The sequence below is a fragment of the Podospora pseudopauciseta genome, chromosome 4, assembly GCF_035222475.1.
Source record: "Podospora pseudopauciseta strain CBS 411.78 chromosome 4, whole genome shotgun sequence".
Taxonomy (NCBI): Eukaryota; Fungi; Ascomycota; class Sordariomycetes; order Sordariales; family Podosporaceae; genus Podospora; species Podospora pseudopauciseta.
In genome coordinates, this window is record NC_085894.1 from 2556404 (window position 1) to 2573482 (window position 17079).

The 17079-nt window shown below is 54.3% G+C and overlaps 7 protein-coding genes across 7 annotated transcripts; 5 read left to right on the forward strand and 2 right to left on the reverse strand.

Moving 5' to 3' along the window:
- Nucleotides 1-907: 907 nt before the first annotated feature.
- QC763_408270 (uncharacterized protein) lies at nucleotides 908-1978 on the reverse strand (the record flags this gene model as incomplete). The annotated part of the gene is made up of 1 exon (XM_062912457.1): nucleotides 908-1978. The coding sequence occupies one exon, from the start codon at nucleotides 1976-1978 to the stop codon at nucleotides 908-910; it is 1071 nt and encodes a 356-aa protein (XP_062765904.1).
- Nucleotides 1979-2274: 296 nt separating this feature from the next.
- On the forward strand, nucleotides 2275-3179 carry QC763_0067670 (uncharacterized protein; the record flags this gene model as incomplete). Its single annotated transcript, XM_062905932.1, has 2 exons — nucleotides 2275-2918; nucleotides 2967-3179. Exons 1-2 carry the CDS (start codon nucleotides 2811-2813, stop codon nucleotides 3177-3179), a joined length of 321 nt encoding a protein of 106 aa, XP_062765905.1. The 5' UTR covers nucleotides 2275-2810.
- Nucleotides 3156-4632, reverse strand: HOM6 (Homoserine dehydrogenase). The gene is made up of 2 exons (XM_062912456.1): nucleotides 4432-4632; nucleotides 3156-4370 (listed from the first exon to the last, which is right to left on the reverse strand). The coding sequence occupies exons 1-2, from the start codon at nucleotides 4466-4468 to the stop codon at nucleotides 3310-3312; spliced, it is 1098 nt and encodes a 365-aa protein (XP_062765906.1). The 5' UTR covers nucleotides 4469-4632; the 3' UTR covers nucleotides 3156-3309.
- On the forward strand, nucleotides 4588-5772 carry TRM8_2 (tRNA (guanine-N(7)-)-methyltransferase (tRNA(m7G46)-methyltransferase); the record flags this gene model as incomplete). The annotated part of the gene is made up of 2 exons (XM_062912455.1): nucleotides 4588-4991; nucleotides 5061-5772. The coding sequence occupies 2 exons, from the start codon at nucleotides 4588-4590 to the stop codon at nucleotides 5770-5772; spliced, it is 1116 nt and encodes a 371-aa protein (XP_062765907.1).
- Nucleotides 5773-6240: 468 nt separating this feature from the next.
- TRM8_1 (tRNA (guanine-N(7)-)-methyltransferase (tRNA(m7G46)-methyltransferase)) lies at nucleotides 6241-10703 on the forward strand (the record flags this gene model as incomplete). The annotated part of the gene is made up of 2 exons (XM_062912454.1): nucleotides 6241-10136; nucleotides 10241-10703. 2 exons carry the CDS (start codon nucleotides 6241-6243, stop codon nucleotides 10299-10301), a joined length of 3957 nt encoding a protein of 1318 aa, XP_062765908.1. The 3' UTR covers nucleotides 10302-10703.
- A 102-nt stretch (nucleotides 10704-10805) lies between these two features.
- On the forward strand, nucleotides 10806-14069 carry QC763_408210 (uncharacterized protein). The gene is made up of 7 exons (XM_062912453.1): nucleotides 10806-11600; nucleotides 11711-11839; nucleotides 11917-11922; nucleotides 11987-12168; nucleotides 12594-12670; nucleotides 12733-12829; nucleotides 12881-14069. The coding sequence occupies exons 1-7, from the start codon at nucleotides 11549-11551 to the stop codon at nucleotides 13295-13297; spliced, it is 960 nt and encodes a 319-aa protein (XP_062765909.1). The 5' UTR covers nucleotides 10806-11548; the 3' UTR covers nucleotides 13298-14069.
- A 229-nt stretch (nucleotides 14070-14298) lies between these two features.
- Nucleotides 14299-16686, forward strand: DBP9 (ATP-dependent DNA/RNA helicase). The gene is made up of 4 exons (XM_062912452.1): nucleotides 14299-14750; nucleotides 14827-15970; nucleotides 16025-16112; nucleotides 16171-16686. The coding sequence occupies exons 1-4, from the start codon at nucleotides 14310-14312 to the stop codon at nucleotides 16460-16462; spliced, it is 1965 nt and encodes a 654-aa protein (XP_062765910.1). The 5' UTR covers nucleotides 14299-14309; the 3' UTR covers nucleotides 16463-16686.
- The last annotated feature ends 393 nt before the right edge of the window (nucleotides 16687-17079 follow it).

The window sequence follows — 17079 nt, forward strand, 5'->3', positions numbered from 1 at the left end:
AACCCTCTCGCTCCTTCCTCTTCAACACCCTCCCACCTTCCTCTTCACCACCCTCCCCTCCTCACGCACGGCCCCTCTACACACCTCCTCCAAATTAGCAACCGTGCAAGGGCCACCCACCCCCCTTCCTATAAGTTCCTCCCACACCGTTCTCTTTTTTCCTTTTATCCTCATATACCAGGAGTATCCTGTACCAGATTTACTGGCCGGCAACCCAAGGAGATCAACTTTCTTGGGCGTTGCATGATGATACTGGTTTCTTTTTTTCTTCTTTTTTTTGTACCCCCATCTGCTCTTTCTGTCCTTTTTCCTTTCAAATGGGGGGTCGTTATTGAATTGCTCTGACCTTTGGGGAGGGTGTATTTCAAGGCTACAATTTCTGTTGGCTTTTTTCTCCTTTGAGGAGAGATGAAATTTTTTTTTTATTATTTTTTTTTTTTATTTTTTTTGTTTTTTTTTCGTTATGGACGTGACTTTGTTGGGCCATGAGGAAGATTGGGTTGGTGTCTGTAGGTAGTTATTGCTCGTGAAGTTGTATGTGAAGTTGAATGTCGAGATGTTGAAGGCACAGGGAGAGAGGAGAAGAATTGCATGCACCTGCTTTTCATAATAAAATATTACGCTATCCCAACCTGGTTATTAGAGAGTCACCTCTCTTGCTGTAGTAGTTTACAGTTCTTGTGTTGTTGTTCTACTGACTTGCAATGTCCATGTGTGGTGCTTTCAAACTCACTCTTGTTTGATCCATTTGTCGACAGGAAAAGCCACATACAAAAGTCTCCAATTGTTCAAATAAGTATCAACACTCACATCGTTGACATGATAATTGCTTGCTTGTTCATTTACTCGCTTAAACAGCCTAGACTGCACAACTCTTTTTTCCCAAGCCTTGAATCAAGCCTCTTGCTTAAACCTGCCCCTCCTTTTCCGCCTCCTTCTTCTTCTCCGTCACACTACTACTCCCATCATCACCACCCCCTCCCCCAAGAACATCCCCCAACTCCTCCAAAAACCTGCTGGCCTCCCTCTCCGCCTTCTTCACCCCCATCTCCCTCCTCCTCCCCTCAATCTCCCTCCTCCTCCTTTCCATCTCCTCCCTCCTCCTCAGCTTCTCCCTTTCCCTCCCCTCCCTCTCCCTCTCCGTCCGTTTCCTTTCCTCCTCCAACCCCTCCATCTCCTTCTGCCTCGTCTCCCCATCCTGACTAAACTTGTAGAACCCTACCCCCTTGGTCCGTATCTCCCAATTAGCATCATAATGCGTCTCCGGCGGCGGCGTAGCGCTCCTATCCCTCTTCCTCGCCAACTCCTCCATCTGATTCGTCTCCTCAAACGCCCGAGCCTGGATGGTATCCCCAAAGATAAGATCAGAGGGCACAGCGACAGGGCGGCCGGCCATTTTCTCCAGGTCGATTTCCGAGGCGGCCGCCCGGTCGAGGGCTGCTTTTTGGGAGGGGGTTAGGAGGCGGGTTCGGCCGTAGGTGTCGGTGTATTCGATTGTGGCTTCTTCTTCTTCTTCTTCTGGTTCGGAAGAGGAGGAAAGGTCTTCTGGGGGGCCGGGGTTGGATTGTGCCCATTTACGGTCGAAATCTACGAGGCCGTATTCTTTACCTATGTAGTCGCCTCTTTGCATGGCGGCGTAGAGGCGGGATTTGGATTCTAGGCGTTGACGGGAGCGGGCTAAGTCTTCGAGTTCGGCGGAGGAGGAGGAGGTGGTGGTGGTGGGGGATTTGAGGGTGAGTTTTTCATCTTGGTCTTTTGGGCGGTTTTTGCGTTTGATTTTGACTGATTTGAAGAGGTCTTCGGTTTTGGATTTGGAGGGGCGGGGGCGGCCGGTGGACGGGGTGGATGAGGACGAGGCGAGGAGGGAGGTGAGTTGAGAGGTGAAGGCGAGGGAGCCGGAGAGGTCGGTGGGGGAGGATGTCTTTTGTTTTTTGGGGGGTGGTTGGCCGTATAAGTGAGGGTCTTGGGGACGGGGCATGGTTGTGGTGGTGTAAGAACGTGACTGGTAGTGGTGAGAACGGTGTGAGAGGTGGGTATTTATTTGGTGAGTAACTGTATGAGTTGAATCGTCACCTGTCGGAGCAGAAAGATGTTGATGAGTTGATGAGGTGAGCTATGTCAAAGTAAATCTTCAGATGAAGTGAGATCGCACAGTGCGCGCCCAGCTCCCGTCAGCTTCCCCAGACAGTGGGCCTGGCACTAAAACAGGGGTGCTAGCACTGCTGGCGCATCTTGGCACCTTTCACCCAGCGTGCGCCTGACATTCCGTCGTCATGCATCTCGGCCACCTCGCACAACCATGCTTCGGCTCGGAGCTCTTCTTCCACCGTCGTGCGGACTTGACTTTGGCACCGGCACGCCATCTTTCATCCCTAGCAACTGCGCAGACTAGACCCAAGAGAACGGCACGGTATCTAACCCGCATAAACCTTGGTGCCTCGTGGCCTCCCTTCGTTAACCCCCACGCGCTGCCCACTCCTTTTTTCATTCTTCCCTTTCTCTTTTATAAGCTTGACATAGGTGGCCCTGATGGAAGTGTATCGCGACCGAGGAAAGAACACCATCGGCACATATCCCAACAGCTAGTTCCCTACCTACGCATTGCTCCTCCTCAATCTCGATACGATTACGCTCCTTTTACGATATAATACACTAGATATACCCCTGCTGCATAGCTCATCCTCTTGACAACGCGACCGGCATTCGAGCGTCCATTGTTACTACGATACCCCATTGCTTAGCCTCTTACCTACTCGGACCTCCGTGTTATCTACCTCATCTCCATCACCAGTCTTAGGAACACATCCGCGATGGCTGGCCTTTTGGACGTAATAGCTTGGATCTACTACGCCATGACGGAGCCGAGCTGGATCCCGTCGCAGTTTCATCCTTTCTTGCATGGCATTTCTGGCTTCTTTGTAAGTACAGGGACCGCTGGACCTTCGTACCATACTAACCTGTTCCAGATGACCCTTGGTTCTCTCTTCATCGTACCAATCATCTGCCTCGTCATCTACGACATCACCCTCTACATATTCAGACTCACCGGTTCTGCCTGCGAAACATTTACGAATGCGCTGCGAGCTCGCCAAGCTACCCAACCACAACAATCGAAACTACCTATAAACGGGAATGGATCGACTCCCAATGGTCATGCACCGTCCGAAAAGACACAGTAACAAGGGCCCAAGTAGTTGGATAGGGCGGGATAAGGGAGCAGAGGAGGAGACACAGCATAGCCAGAGAAAGCACAAAACAACCTTGTTTTTTGACAGCCATGTGGCTTGAAATATTTTGCTGGAATTTTGCTCAAGCGACCTGAGAGAGCACCTTGATGAGGTCGCTGGTGACGCCCATGGCCGTGACTTCACCACCGGCGCCCGCGCCCTGGATGATCAAGGGGTTGCTTCCGTACCGCTTAGTATAGAAGCTAATGATGTTATCGCTGCCCTTCAGCGCCGCAATGGGGTGGGAGAGATCGAACTTCTCGAGTCCAACCTTGACCTGCTTTGAGGCGACGTCGATGCTGCCCACAAACCGAACCACCTTGCCCTCCTTCTCAGCCGCCGCCTTTGTCTCCTCCATCTGAGAGTCAAAGGCGGGGAGCTTCTCGAGGAACTCATCACCGGTGGCAACAGACTCGAGCTCCTTGGGGATCAAGCTCTGGACGGGGAACGACGTGGGAGACTCAACCTCGAGACCGGCAAGGCGGGCGAGGATGGTGAGCTTCCGGGCAACGTCCAAGCCGTTGAGATCGTCACGCGGGTCGGGCTCAGTGTAACCGAGCTCCTTGGCCTTCCTGACCTCGGCGGACCATTGGCCGCCCTTGCCGGAGGTGGGGGCGAAAGAGTTGAAGAGGAAGGACATGGTGCCGCTGAAGACACCCTCGATCTTGGTGACCTCGTCACCGGTGTTGACAAGGTCGTTGAGGGTCGAGATGACGGGGAGACCGGCACCGACGGAGGACTCGTGGTAGACCTTGGCGCCAGACTGCTCGGCAGCGCTGAAGATATCCTGCCAAAGCTTGTAGGAGCCAGAGAAGGCCTTTTTGTTGGGAGTGACGATGCTGATGCCATTGCCAAGGAAGAGTGGGTAGGCGTCGGCGACGTCTTGGGAGCTGGTGTTGTCGACGAGGACGGTCTTGGAGCCGGAGGACTTGAGGTACTCGATCAACTTGGGAGGGGCGAGGGGAACCTGGGAGGAGGAGGCGAGCTTGGAGGAGACATCGTTGATGGCGATAGCGGCATAGTCCGAGTTGTAGATAGCCTTCTTGCTGGTGCTGATGTAGGTGAGGACGAGCTTGGGGCTGGGTCTGCGCTGGGCGAGCGTCTCGAGCTGGCCGAGGAAGCACTTTCCTACCCCGCCAGCGCCTGAAGGGTCCCAGCTGTAAGCATCAGGTCAGGAGTAACACTGGACAGAGAGTACACATACCAATGATGGCAATGTTGACCTGTTTCGCGGCAGCCATTGTGAATTGAGCGAGGAACGGGATGGTTCTTGGGATTAAAGATGGAATTCTACAGGCCGGGACCCAAAATACGACAACAATTGCTCACACTGCATCGCGGGGTACTTTAAAATGTCGCCATGCAGCTCTGGCCCGATAGCGGACTCGCGGGGCGTGATCCTTGCATGGCGCCGGGTGGAGCCCTGGAGGTAGGATGGCGCCCCACTGTTGAACTTTTAGGTGCTAGTTCCTGGTCATTGGCTTCACAAGTTTGCGCTCTACATCAAACTCATACAGCGACACTATCAAGTCAAGATATCGCCGACAACAAGACACAGCACCCTTGTGATCTGTTATTAAACGAATCCCCAAACTCAACCAGACTCAAAAAATTAGTCAAAATGGCCGCCAAAAAGAACAAGAAGCAAAAGCGCGAGGACTATCGCGCCGCCATGAAGCAGGACGATGTCCTCACCATGCCTCGCAAGAAGTTTTACCGCCAAAGAGCCCACGCCAACCCCTTCTCCGACCATCAATTAGTCTAGTGAGCCATTCCTACCTTGTAAAAAAAATTAAAAAAAAATTGAGATTTTCAATACTAACACACAACCAGCCCACCACACCCTGACCAAATGGACTGGTCCACCCTCTATCCAGCCTATGTCGCCCAAGAAGAGTCACAGCCAGAAGCCACCCCATCATCAACAACAGAAGACCTCTCGGCACCAGTCAAAGTAAAAAAGCTCACCCAAGACGTCGAAGTAGCCGACATAGGCTGCGGCTTCGGCGGCCTCCTCATCGCCCTCGCCCCCGTCATGCCCCAAACCCTCGTCCTCGGCCTCGAGATCCGCGTGAGCGTCACCCAGTTCGTCGAGGACAGAATCAAGGTCCTCCGTCGGCAAAACGAAGAAAGCAAAGCCTACCAAAACGTGTCTGTTCTCCGCGCCAACACGATGAAGTTCTTGCCCAACTTTTTCAGGCAGGGGCAGCTGTCCAAGATTTTCATCTGTTTTCCCGACCCGCACTTCAAGGCGAGGAAGCACAAGCAGAGGATTGTGAGCACGACGCTGAATTCGGAGTATGCTTATGCGGTGAGGCCGGGGGGGGTTGTGTACACGATTACGGACGTGCCGGATTTGCATGGGTGGATGGTGCAGCATTTTGAGGCGCATCCGATGTTTGAGAGGGTTGGGGTGGAGGAGCAGGAGGGGGATCCATGTGTGGAGATTATGAGGAATGCGACGGAGGAGGGGAAGAAGGTGGAGAGGAACAAGGGGGAGAAGTTTGTGGCGTTGTTTAGGAGGTTGGAGGATCCTGTGTTTTAGGAAGGGATAGAACAGAAGAAGGCTTGTTTTGATAACCAATGATGAGTGACTTGTGGGTGTTGATTGGATGGTTGTACATTGTGGACAGGCAATTCATCATTTCATGGATCATACTGCCCTGGACCAGGACATATAGGCCATCAATAACTTGGTCGTATGTCCCTTTTCCCGATCGTCTAGCATGATCCAGGGGTTAGGGTTAACATCTGATGTCAGAGCAGCCACAACGACCCGTGGTGCAAGGTAACCCCTGTCACTGCTACCCTGCATGGAGCTACTGACAACCACTGACGCGATACCCGCATTCCTGCCCGCTGCTATCGATAGCTCCCTCCCCTCTCTGTCTCTCTCCCACCACCACCCCTCGAACAAGCATCCAACGAAAAACAACATACGATGCGCCGACGACGATAACACCACCGCAATACACATGCCTGGTTCTGTCCCTCTCGAGTCTTCACATCGGCCATGGCAGCCCTTTACTACGGCATCGGCAAGAAGAAACAGCTAGCCCTCGCCGCCACAGCGAGCTTCGTCGCCTGGGGGTACGCAGTCGACCTCCTCCCTGCCTTGCGATGGGCCGGGTACGCCTTCATCGCTGGCGTCACACTATCACTCGCGGCACTGCTCGCCCTGACGGTGCTGACATCCCGGAGCGGGTACCAGTTGCGAAAACTGCGGAGTATCACCAGCCGACCGAATGGCGCTTTATTCACTGGACGAGAGAACTGGAGGAGGGAAGTTGCGGCTCTGAGACAACGACAGGGCTATGAGAAAACCTCGCTTTGCCCTGACAGTCCCAAGGTGGCGGCGGCGGTGGATGAGGTGCTGGGGTTTGTGATTAGGGATTTCATCCGGGTTTGGTACGGGGGTATCAGTTCGAACCCGGTGTTTGAGAATGAGGTTGACAGGGCGATCAGGGGGGCGCTGCTGAGGGTTAGGGATCGTTTGGCAGAGGTTGATTTGGCGGGGGTGGTGACGATGAGGTTGGTGCCGATTTTGACGGCGCATTTGAGGGACTTTGGGGAGGCGGAGAAGTCGGTGAGGGGGAGGAAGCTGAACAGGAGTGTGACGGAGACGGAGGAGTTGGATTTGGCGATTGCGAGTAAGTACCGGGAGGGGAGGCTACATCCGGCGGTGGGGTTGGGGTTTAGTGATGTCAAGACGGCGCAGCAGGATTATTTGAGGGGGTTGATGGGACGGGTTTTGCCAAAGGTGCTGGGGAGGGAGGTGTTGGGGTCGAGGGCGGTGGGGATTGTGGTTAGGGAGATTGTGGCTTGTGCGGTGTTGGGGCCGGTGATGGGGTTGTTGGCGGAGCCGGATACGTGGAATCAGTTGATGGAGGGGTATGGGAGGAGTATGCTGCAGGATAGGTCGACTGTGAGGAAGCTGAGGGCGGCGTTGGATCAGCATGCTTCTCCTGCGCCGAAGACGGGGGGGAAGCAGGTGATTGCGTTTCCGAGGCTGGGGGTGGGGGATAGCGAGAGACGGTTTGAGAAGTTTGTGAGGGCGATCAGGAAGGTGAATAACCTTTCGGATGCGAGGAGGTTTAGGAGCGAGGTTGCTAGTCAGTTGAAGAGGGATTCACAACAGGAGGGGGTGGATCAGGTTTATATGAGACGGCTGGAAATGGGGAAGAGGTTGTTGGATCAGAAGGTGCAGCATTTGGCTACTCCTGGGGATAGGAGGGGGTTCCAGCCGCAGCAGGGGGGGAGCAATGTCGTGCCTAGTGATTCCAAGCTGGAGAAGGCTTCTCTGACGGATTTGTTGAGGGACCCATCGGGGTTGTCTTATTTCATGGAGTATATGGATAGGCAGCGGTTGATGCCGCTGGTCCAGTTCTGGCTCGTGGTGGATGGGTTTCGGAATCCGCTCGAGGATGATGGGCTTGAGGGGGAACAGCTGCCGCTGCAGCTACCGCCATGGACAGAGTCGGATCGCCTTGATCTTGCACAGATTGATGCTGCCTACCTCAGCCGGCCTGAGCTCAAGGTCCCCGACTCTAGCAAGAGGATCATTTCCGACTTCCTCAAGGCTGGGAAGCGGGCCACGCCGGAGCAATACTACCGCGCTCGTCGTGAGATTCTACGGGCTCAGAGCGCGGTTCTGGAAGAGATGCGCGTCAAACACTTTCAAAACTTCCGCAAGTCCGAGATCTTTTACAAGGCCCTCGCTGCAGAGGAGGCCTCAAGACGCACTACCGCCTCTGTTCCCACCACAGCACTTCCCCGAGCGGCCTCATATGCCGCCCCATCATCATCATCATCATCAAAACTACACCCCGTGTCTCGCCTAGCCCCTAGGCTACAAACCAACAATAACCCCCAAAACAACAACCGACGAGCGGGCTCGGCAACCGATCTCCGGGCCATTTCCTTCAACTCTAACGGAGGGAGCGACCTCGGCCCTTTGATGAGCTCGGTCCCTGACCTCCGCGACATCCGCCGGTCAGGTTCATTGGACGAGGGTCGGGGGTCTTATTCACCCAACCCCTTATTTGACGACGAAGTAGGAGGAACAGGGGATAACGACCCCATGGCGGACTCGATCGCGAGCCTGGACCAAGACAGCGGCAGTAACAACAATGTGCCAGACACAAAAGTCGTGCAAGCGATGGAGAGGGCGCTGAATAATATTCTTGAGGACAGCCAGCAGACACCACTAAAGGTGGAGGACCTACACGGCGGTTTATTTGGGGACGAAGACGCCGACAACGGCAACATGGACGGGGGTTTATTCGGGACAACTTCTACCACCGCAGCAGGGAAACAGCGGGCTCCGTCAGACGATAGGTCTGCCGCCAACAAGCGTGGGAGTATGGACTTGGCTACCCGATCATCACGTGGGTCGTTGGACACGACAACTACTACTACTGCTGCTACTATTACTCCTACTACTATTACTACAAACAACAACAACAACAACAACAAGATGGAGAAACCGTCACTCGCATCGTTGGGTCTGGTGTCGGCAGCGTCAAGGATAGGGGTGTTTGTGGATGACGACTTGTTTGGTGACGAGAACAGGTTCTTGTCGGACGAGCCCTCGGACGTTGACGAAGCTAAAGACTCGGAGGATGACGTTGCTGCTGTTCACCTGGCCGCTCCGGGGGATTTGGGCCTGGCGGAGGCGATCACCAGTCTGACGAATGAGATTGACAAGCTGGTCACGCAGGAGGCGGTGGTGGATTCGTTGCTGAGGAAGGCGGAGTTGACGAATAATACGGCGGAGCTGAGGATCTTGAGAAAGAGCAAGGCGTCGCTGCAGAGGGAGCTGAGACGAAAAGAGCTGCAGAGGAGGCAGTATGTGATTCAGGAGAGCGATAATAGCTTGTATGGGAGGTCGACGGTGAGGATCCTGAGGGAGATTGAGGTGGGGAGGGACGAGGAGGGGAAGGAGTTTGCGGTTTATGCGGTGGAGGTGTCGAGGAACGCGGGGGAGAAGATGCCGGCGGCGAGGTGGGTGGTGAAGAGGAGGTATAGCGAGTTTTTGGAGCTGCATCAGAAGCTGAGGGGGGGTTACCCGAGCGTGAGGGGGTTGGAGTTTCCGAGGCGGAGGATGGTGATGAAGCTGGAGCAGGGGTTTTTGCAGAAGAGGAGGGCGGGGTTGGAGAGGTATCTGAGCGAGTTGTTGTTGCTGCCGGATGTTTGCAGGAGCAGGGACTTGAGGGCGTTTCTGAGCCAGAGGGTGATTGATGGGGGGAGTAATGGGGAGGGGAGCAGGAAGGATATGATCAGTAGGTTGTATGACAGTGTGGCGGATGGGATGGAGGATATTTTGGGGAGTATTCCGGTTCTGGACCAGCTCAGTCTTGCGGGACAGAACCTCATTGCTGCTGCTACGAGTCAACTGTCACAGCTGCCTCTGAACGACGAGACGGTTTCGGGCACAGGGGTGGTGCTCAATGCTGCAGAAGCGGAGGCGGAACTGAACGCTTTTGAGAATGGCACTGGGGCAGGGAAGGAACTGGAACCGTTCGTCAAGCCCATCTGCGACATCTTTTTGGAGGTGTTTGAGTTGAACAAGGGGAACAACTGGCTGAGGGGGAGAGCGGTGGTGGTGGTGCTGCATCAGTTGCTGGGCGGCACGATTGAGAGGAAGCTGAGGGACAATGTCAAGATGCTGGTGGGGGAGGAGCAGATACTGCGGTATGTGGATATGGTCAAGGGGGTGATGTGGCCTGGAGGGGAGATGGTGAGGGACAAGGTTCCGAGGACGAAGCAGGAGAAGTTGAAGACGAGGACGGAGGCGAGCTTGATGCTGGCGACGCTGGTGCCGGATTTGGCGGGGAGTGTGGTGGGCAGATTGAATGCGCAGGCGGCAAGCAGGAGGGTTTTTGCTACGTTGAATAATGGGAGGTTGAAGTAAGTTTCTTTTTCTAGTGTTTTTGGGTGGAAGGCTGCAGCCCATGCATGGACGAGGCTGAGGAATGAGTACCCTATGCTAACATGCATTCTGCTTCTTGTAGCGCGCATCTGGCATTTACCTTTCTGGACGAGATCATCGACATCCTTTTCGAAGGAGCCTAGGACTTGAGAACATGGTTTATGTCCTGCATATGATTTATTACACTAGTAGTAATGGACTGGTCAGGTCAGGAGAGGTCATGCGGCATTGGGAATTTCCGGCTTAGTTGCATAGCCAATGGCGTTTTACTATTTTGGCGGCTATGATGTTGTCGATTGCTTCATAGTAGAGGGTAGATATCTATCTCCATAACACACGCCACGGGCAACGCGGCAGACAGAACTGTACAAAGACTTTATCAGACAAAATTCAGGTAAGATGCAGATCTGAGACTCGAGGCTGGGGAAACTGTGTCCTGAGTGAGATGCATACCAGCCAGTGTTTTTTGTACCGTGTGAGAAGTGATACAGCCGAGTGTTGATCGTGCCACAAAGGCTGCTTCTCTAGAAACTGTTGTACGGACCAGATTATGCCGTGGCACCCTTCAATAACAAAAACAGCACCTTATGGGCAAAAAAGCAGAAAGAAGGGAAAGGAGTCTTCTGTATCGCTTGGACCATCCATCCAGACGGGAGCTTTGTGTCAGGGATCTTTCGCGGCGAGCCTCCCGTTGGGTGAGCGAAGGACTTGGCGCAGGCTCTGGAGGGATTCGGCCATGTGATTGGCTCCCACACAGTGTGTCGAGTGGTGTGCGTTTGGAAGTTGGGGGGGGGGGCATGTGAGGTCTTGCGTAGCCCCCCCAGAAACCCCCCGTCATTCTCAAGCGATTCATGCTCGTGCTCGAGCCAATTTTTCTTCTTTTCCACTTCGCTCCATCTCCGCCCTCCATCCACCCATCTCCTCTCCATCAGCTGGAGCTTTTCTCCATCTCTTTTTCCCCAGGCCTGTCATCGCCACTCTCTCCCCTCCACATTTGCGCATCATCGTTCACCACCCCTCCAATCCATCGTGCCCGTACTTACCTTTTCATCGCGTCTCTCCCCACGCGCGCCTCGTTTTTTTGTTTGTAGCCTGCCCGCATCGCCCGCCCACCCAGTCACCCCGAAAGCTACCAGGTGCTGGGAGGAATTGGTCCTGGGCGCATTTATTTACACTTCAGCCGGCCAGAAGGACACCACCGGGCACCAGGCCAAGTCAACCCCACCCGCTGGACGGAGCCTTCCCTTTGACACACAGGCACAAGACCTCCGTATCACTCCACGCTCCGAGAGCTTCCTCCCTCCTCTTGCTCGTTCATCTCAACTCTCTCTTTCTCTCTCCGTCTGAATAGCTTTCACCTTGGCACGCGACCGGTCGTTCATCAGCGACAATGACTGAGGTATCGGCTACTCGTCTTTACCTGGGCAATCTGCCTCGGAATGGTAAGTTTGCTTTCGCGTCGCGCTCCTCCTCGACAAACTCGAGCGGCGCAGCGAGCTGCTCGCGAGGTGGCCACCTGGGCGTGCTTTGCTGACACTTTTGCCCATGACAGCTACCAAAGCCGATATCGAAGCTCACTTCTCCACCCATGGCACCGGTGACATTGCTGAGATCAAGCTCATGAACGGCTTCGGCTTCATCGAGTACAAGGATCCCATGGATGCACGCGATGTTGTTCCAGGTAAGCTACCCACACCCTCGCCCAAGGTGATTGACATAGTCGTAAACATCATGCTGACGTCTTGCGCGTGCTTCTAGCATTCCGTATGTTCACCATCACCCCCCACTGACCCTCGTACTGCTGTGGCTAACGACGATAATGTGCAAGATGGTTCGACCTTCCTTGGCGAGCGCTTGACTGTCCAGTTCGCCCGTGGTAACCGACACCGCGAAAACAATGGCGGCGGCGGCGGCGGCGGATTCAACAACGACCGCAGCAGTGCCCCCCGGCCGCGCCGCACACCGCACCGCTTGCAGATTTCGGGACTTCCCCCAGACACCAGCTGGCAGGTCTGTTACCTCTCTCCTGCTCCCCCTTTGGACACATTTGGACCGGGCCGAAAATTCTGGCCATGAAGGACTCCTCTGCCCCTCAGTTTACCGGTTTGGTCAGCATTGGACTCGAAGTGCATTTTCTGCCCCTCCTCCCCCGCTTGGTCCTTCCCCCTGGCATGGTTCCGTCTCCTGGATGGTGATGTTCCCATTCGGCCAGCCCCCCGTCCTTGCATAATAAGGATATGCACTCACTGCCCGAGCACTCTTGTTTTTGTTTGCAATGTCTGTTTTGCGGTTGGGGATGGCATAGAGCTCCAAAGCTACGATCAAACCGGGGCTGGCGGCACCGGGCTTTCTGGACTTCGTCTTTCCGCGTCGAACCTGACAAATCCCGGCATGCACCTACCTGGACTTCCACTTACATGGGACTGGCTCTATAGGATCTCAAAGACTTTGCTCGCACACCCGGCCTTGATGTCGTCTACAGCGAAACGGGGCGCAACGGCAGTAGCGAAGGGTATGTCATTCCGATGCGCCGCACACATCACGCAAAATGCAAGTGACTAACGCGACGTGCAGATTTGTCGAGTTCGAGACGGCTGCCGACCTCCGCACAGCTGTTGAGAAGCTGAACGAGCGCGACTTCAAAGGTGTTCGCGTCACTTGCACTGCCAACGTATGTAGCCTTGCCGCTGGCCGAGTTTGCGCTGGTTGCTAACAAACACAGACTCAGGCTGACATTCCCCGTGGAGACCGCGGGCGATCCATGTCACCTCGTCGCGGGCCGGGCCGCATGAATGACTACGACCGCCGGGGTCCGCCTCGCGCATACAGTCCCCACCGCAACGGGGACTACAGGCCTGATTACCGCGACCGGTCCCCTGTTCCTCGGCGCGATTACTACGAGGACCGTGCCAGGCCCTACCGCTCCCCTCCCCGCCGTGGACCCCCAATGGATGACTACCCACCGGCGCGCCGCTACGATGACCCCTATCGTGGGCCGCCCCGGGACTACCCTCCTCCTGACCCGTACATGAATGGCGGCGGACGGCCCTATGATCGTCCTCCTCCTCCTCGGGACTTTGCTCCGCGGGACCCCTATGTCCGGGAGCCCTACCCTCGGGAGTATGATCGGCGTTATTAGGCGACGCCGTCACACCAACTTCCATGGACCCTACATCACCTCGCGATAGGTCTAAACAGCTCGATGTAGGTTCTTCCCAGCATGGATATAGGTCCCCTGAACCCTCAATATAGCCCACCTCGGGATAAGCCCAAGGCGCCTCTGAAGAAGCCTGTGTCGCCTGTCTCGTCTCGACATAGCCCTCGACGCAGTCCTCGGTCATCTGGATCTGAATCTTTGACAATCAGATCTGAGTTTCCAAAAGTCGGAACTCCTCCCGGTGATATCTCTCCTTGAAGTCTTCTTGAGCAATTGTATGGAGCATGTTGTTTTGGTCAGTGGTGTGCAGCCCTTTCGGCAAGCAGTCATGATTGGATTGGATGGTTTTGGCTTGGGTCAGAGACGGCACAATTGGGCGAGTTTCGGCTCAGAAGCTCTCTGTTGTTATTCGGAAGGCGTTGCACGGTTGAGCTCTGGATCAGTTTGTTATTGTGGGAGTCTTTCTCTTGGTCGGTCTTTGAAAAGTATTATCGGCGATGGCTTCTCTCGTGGTCACACACTGTTCGTGTTACCCTCGACTTTCCTTGGCCTGGATCGGGACCGGCTGGACGACGATGGAGTTATCGGAAACGCAACGCGGCAACGTGTGGTAATGATAGTTTTGATGGGATTCGTCCTGGTCTTTCATGTACGCTTAGGCGATGGGTTTCGGTAGTTTTCAATTGATTTTGTAGTTTTCACTTTTGCGCTGTGATAGTAGTGACAGTAGTGATCGTCAGTGATTCGATATCATCATGTATATCTATATATATGTTCAGTAGTCGATGAGACCATCATCAGCCGTGCAGTGCATATCAAGTGAGGACCCTGGTGGCCAGCTGACAGGGGGTTAATTAAGCTTTGCGGGGAACAGGCTTGGACCGCATGCACTTTAGTGGGTCAACTGTGTAATCTTATCTTATCGGCCAGGCGCGATAAGAGAAATTCAGAGGACTGACAGCTCCAAAATTTTCGGGGCCCCTCTGGTTGGCGAATGCCTGCGCGCTGCTGCTGGAACACTTCCTCCCTCCCCCAAAAAAACGTTCTTTGCCGTGCATCGCAAACCAGTCCCATCCATCAACACCAACTCTCTCACAACGCAACCATGAAGCGCAAACTCAACCAAGACGACGAGCCACCAGCGGCCGATGCGGCCGCCGTTGCCGAACCAGAAAAGAAAAAGGAAAAAAAGGAAAAGAAAGAGAAGAATGCGGTCGAGAAAGAAAAAGAGCTGAGCTTTTCCGAGCTGGGACTAGATCCCAGATTGGTCCAGGCGGTTGCGAAGCTCGGGTTTGAGAAGCCGACCTTGGTGCAGAGGAGAGCGATCCCGCTTGCGCTCAAGGGGGAGGATGTTCTCTGCAAGGCCAAGACGGGGAGTGGGAAGACGGCGGCGTATGTGCTGCCTGTGTTGCAGGGGATTTTGGGGAGGAAGAAGGTACGTTTTCTCGGGGGAAAGGGGAGGAGGGATTGGAAGGGAATGCTAATCTTGGGGGGGGTGGGGGGGATGATAGACCGACAACACACCCACCACGGCGGGCCTGATCCTCGTACCGACGCGCGAACTCGCCGACCAAGTCCACAAGGCGATCGAGGAGTTTTCGGCCTTTTGCGCAAAGGATGTGACGGCGGCGAAGTTGACGGAGAATGTTTCTGATGCTGTTCAGAGGAGCTTGTTGGCCAACGTGCCGGATGTGGTTGTTTCCACGCCTGCCCGGGCGTGGAAGAGTGTCGACTCGGGCGCGCTTTCGGTCGCGAATCTTCAGTACCTTGTGCTTGACGAGGCGGATCTTGTCTTGTCTTATGGGTATGATGAGGACATGGAGAATCTGGCGAGGTCGATGCCGAAGGGGGTGCAGACTACCATGATGTCTGCGACGCTTTTGTCGGCGGAGCTGGACACGCTGAAGGGGATTTTCTGCAGGAACCCGACGCTGCTGGATTTGAAGGAGGAGTTTGGGGAGGAGGATGAAAAGTTGACGCAGTATTATGTCAGGACCGGGGAGGATGACAAGTGGCTGATTAGCTACTTGATCTTTAAGCTGCAGCTGATCAAGGGACCTTGCTTGATTTTTGTGGCGGATATTGACAGGAGTTATCGGCTGAAGCTGTTTTTTGAGCAGTTTTCTATCAGGAGCTGTATCCTCAACTCGGAGCTGCCGGTCAACACGAGGATCAAGGTGATTGAGGAGTTTAACAAGGGAATTTATGATATTATTATTGCTAGCGATGAGAGGAGTGAGGTTTTTGGGGATGAGAAGGAGGAGGAGACGAAGGAAGAGGGGGAAGGGGAGGAGAAGAAGGGAAAGAAGAAGGGGGGGAGGAAGGGGAAGAGGGATGAGGAGTATGGTGTTTCGAGAGGCATCGACTTCAAAAATGTGGCTGCAGTTGTCAACTTTGACCTGCCCACGTCTGCGTCATCATATACCCACAGGATTGGGAGGACGGCGAGAGCGGGGAGGACGGGGATTGCGATGTCGTTCGTGGTGCCGAAGGAGCTGTTTGGGAAGCACAAGCCGACGTCGATAAAGAGCTGCGAGAAGGATGAGAAAGTGCTGGCCAAGATTGTGAGGGCGCAGGGGAAGATGAATCGGAAGTTGGAGCCGTATAATTTCAGCAAGGAGCAGATGGAGGCGTTTAGGTATCGGATGAACGATGGTGTGTTTGCCCTCTTTCTGCTCTAACTAAAGTCATCACACTGACATTATCTAGCCCTCCGCGCGGTAACAAAGGTGGCGATCAGAGAAGCGAGGACGAGGGAACTGAGGCAGGAGCTGTTGAGGAGTGAGACTTTGAAGAGGTATGTATTGCCCCTTTGCTCCCCCAATCAGTAGCAATTGCTAATTTTCTGTTGATAGATACTTTGAGGAAAACCCCGCCGAGCTCTCCCACCTCCGTCACGACGGCGAGCTGGGCCACAAGGCAAGACAGCAGGCCCATCTGAAGCACGTCCCTGATTATCTTTTGCCCAAGGAGGCAAAGAAAGAGATCACGAAGGGGTCGGTCGGGTTTGTGCCGTTTAAGAAGGTGGATAAGGACAAGAAGCACAGGGGCAAGTTTGGGGCGAAGGGGAAGGGGAGGTCGTTCAAGGTTGGTGGGGGGAGGAAGGGGGATCCGTTGAAGACGTTCAAGGTCAGGAGGAAAAAGTGATGAGCACGAGGACACGAGCGAGTGGGTGAGGCTGAGGGCTATGTGGTTAAAAAAGAGATGAGTTTATACCATGTGGCATTTTGTTGGGTTCTGTGTATAATGGGAATTTCTCTTGTTTTCTGACAGGATCAAGACAGATTTTGTGACAGGTTTCATTCGGCTTTGAGGGGTATGGTAGGTTTGGCACAGAAGTCCGAGGGGGCGTATAAGACGTCTGTTCTTTGAATCATTTCTTTTTGCTTGGACTTGAACTTGATACTCTTTCATCTCATGGATGGATCGGATCAAACCATCAATCACAATCTCATCTGAGTTGACTCGGGGCCAGAACAAACACATCAAACCAAATCAGAAAGTTCGCTCTCACCACTCAACACAATGCCACCATCATCAAACCAAGAATACCATGACCCCCCTCAACGAGCCTACCAATCCCACTACCCCCCACTCCTCAATCCACCACCACCACCACCATCATTTCCATGGTCACCCGACCCAAACCAACCACCAGCCTTCCATTGATCAACACCTCCAGACGGGGGATGTCCCAACAACAAGGCCAACCTCGGAACACGTGAAGACGGCTTCAGTTCATTCCACAGGAGCTAACAGGTCTC

What these genes read in the sequence shown, in the direction of transcription:
- HOM6 (XM_062912456.1), bottom strand. Translation starts at nt 4,468, where the DNA reads ATGGCTGCCGCGAAACAGGTCAACATTGCCATCATTG. An exon ending in GGTCAACATTGCCATCATTG is followed by an intron (nt 4,371 to 4,431) that starts GTATGTGTACTC and finishes GGGACCCTTCAG; the next exon opens with GCGCTGGCGGGGTAGGAAAG.
- DBP9 (XM_062912452.1), top strand. Translation starts at nt 14,310, where the DNA reads ATGCCTGCGCGCTGCTGCTGGAACACTTCCTCCCTCCCCCAAAAAAAC. An exon ending in GGATTTTGGGGAGGAAGAAG is followed by an intron (nt 14,751 to 14,826) that starts GTACGTTTTCTC and finishes GGGGGATGATAG; the next exon opens with ACCGACAACACACCCACCAC. An exon ending in TAGGTATCGGATGAACGATG is followed by an intron (nt 15,971 to 16,024) that starts GTGTGTTTGCCC and finishes GACATTATCTAG; the next exon opens with CCCTCCGCGCGGTAACAAAG.
- QC763_408210 (XM_062912453.1), top strand. Translation starts at nt 11,549, where the DNA reads ATGACTGAGGTATCGGCTACTCGTCTTTACCTGGGCAATCTGCCTCGG. An exon ending in CCCCAGACACCAGCTGGCAG is followed by an intron (nt 12,169 to 12,593) that starts GTCTGTTACCTC and finishes CTGGCTCTATAG; the next exon opens with GATCTCAAAGACTTTGCTCG. An exon ending in CGCAACGGCAGTAGCGAAGG is followed by an intron (nt 12,671 to 12,732) that starts GTATGTCATTCC and finishes CGCGACGTGCAG; the next exon opens with ATTTGTCGAGTTCGAGACGG.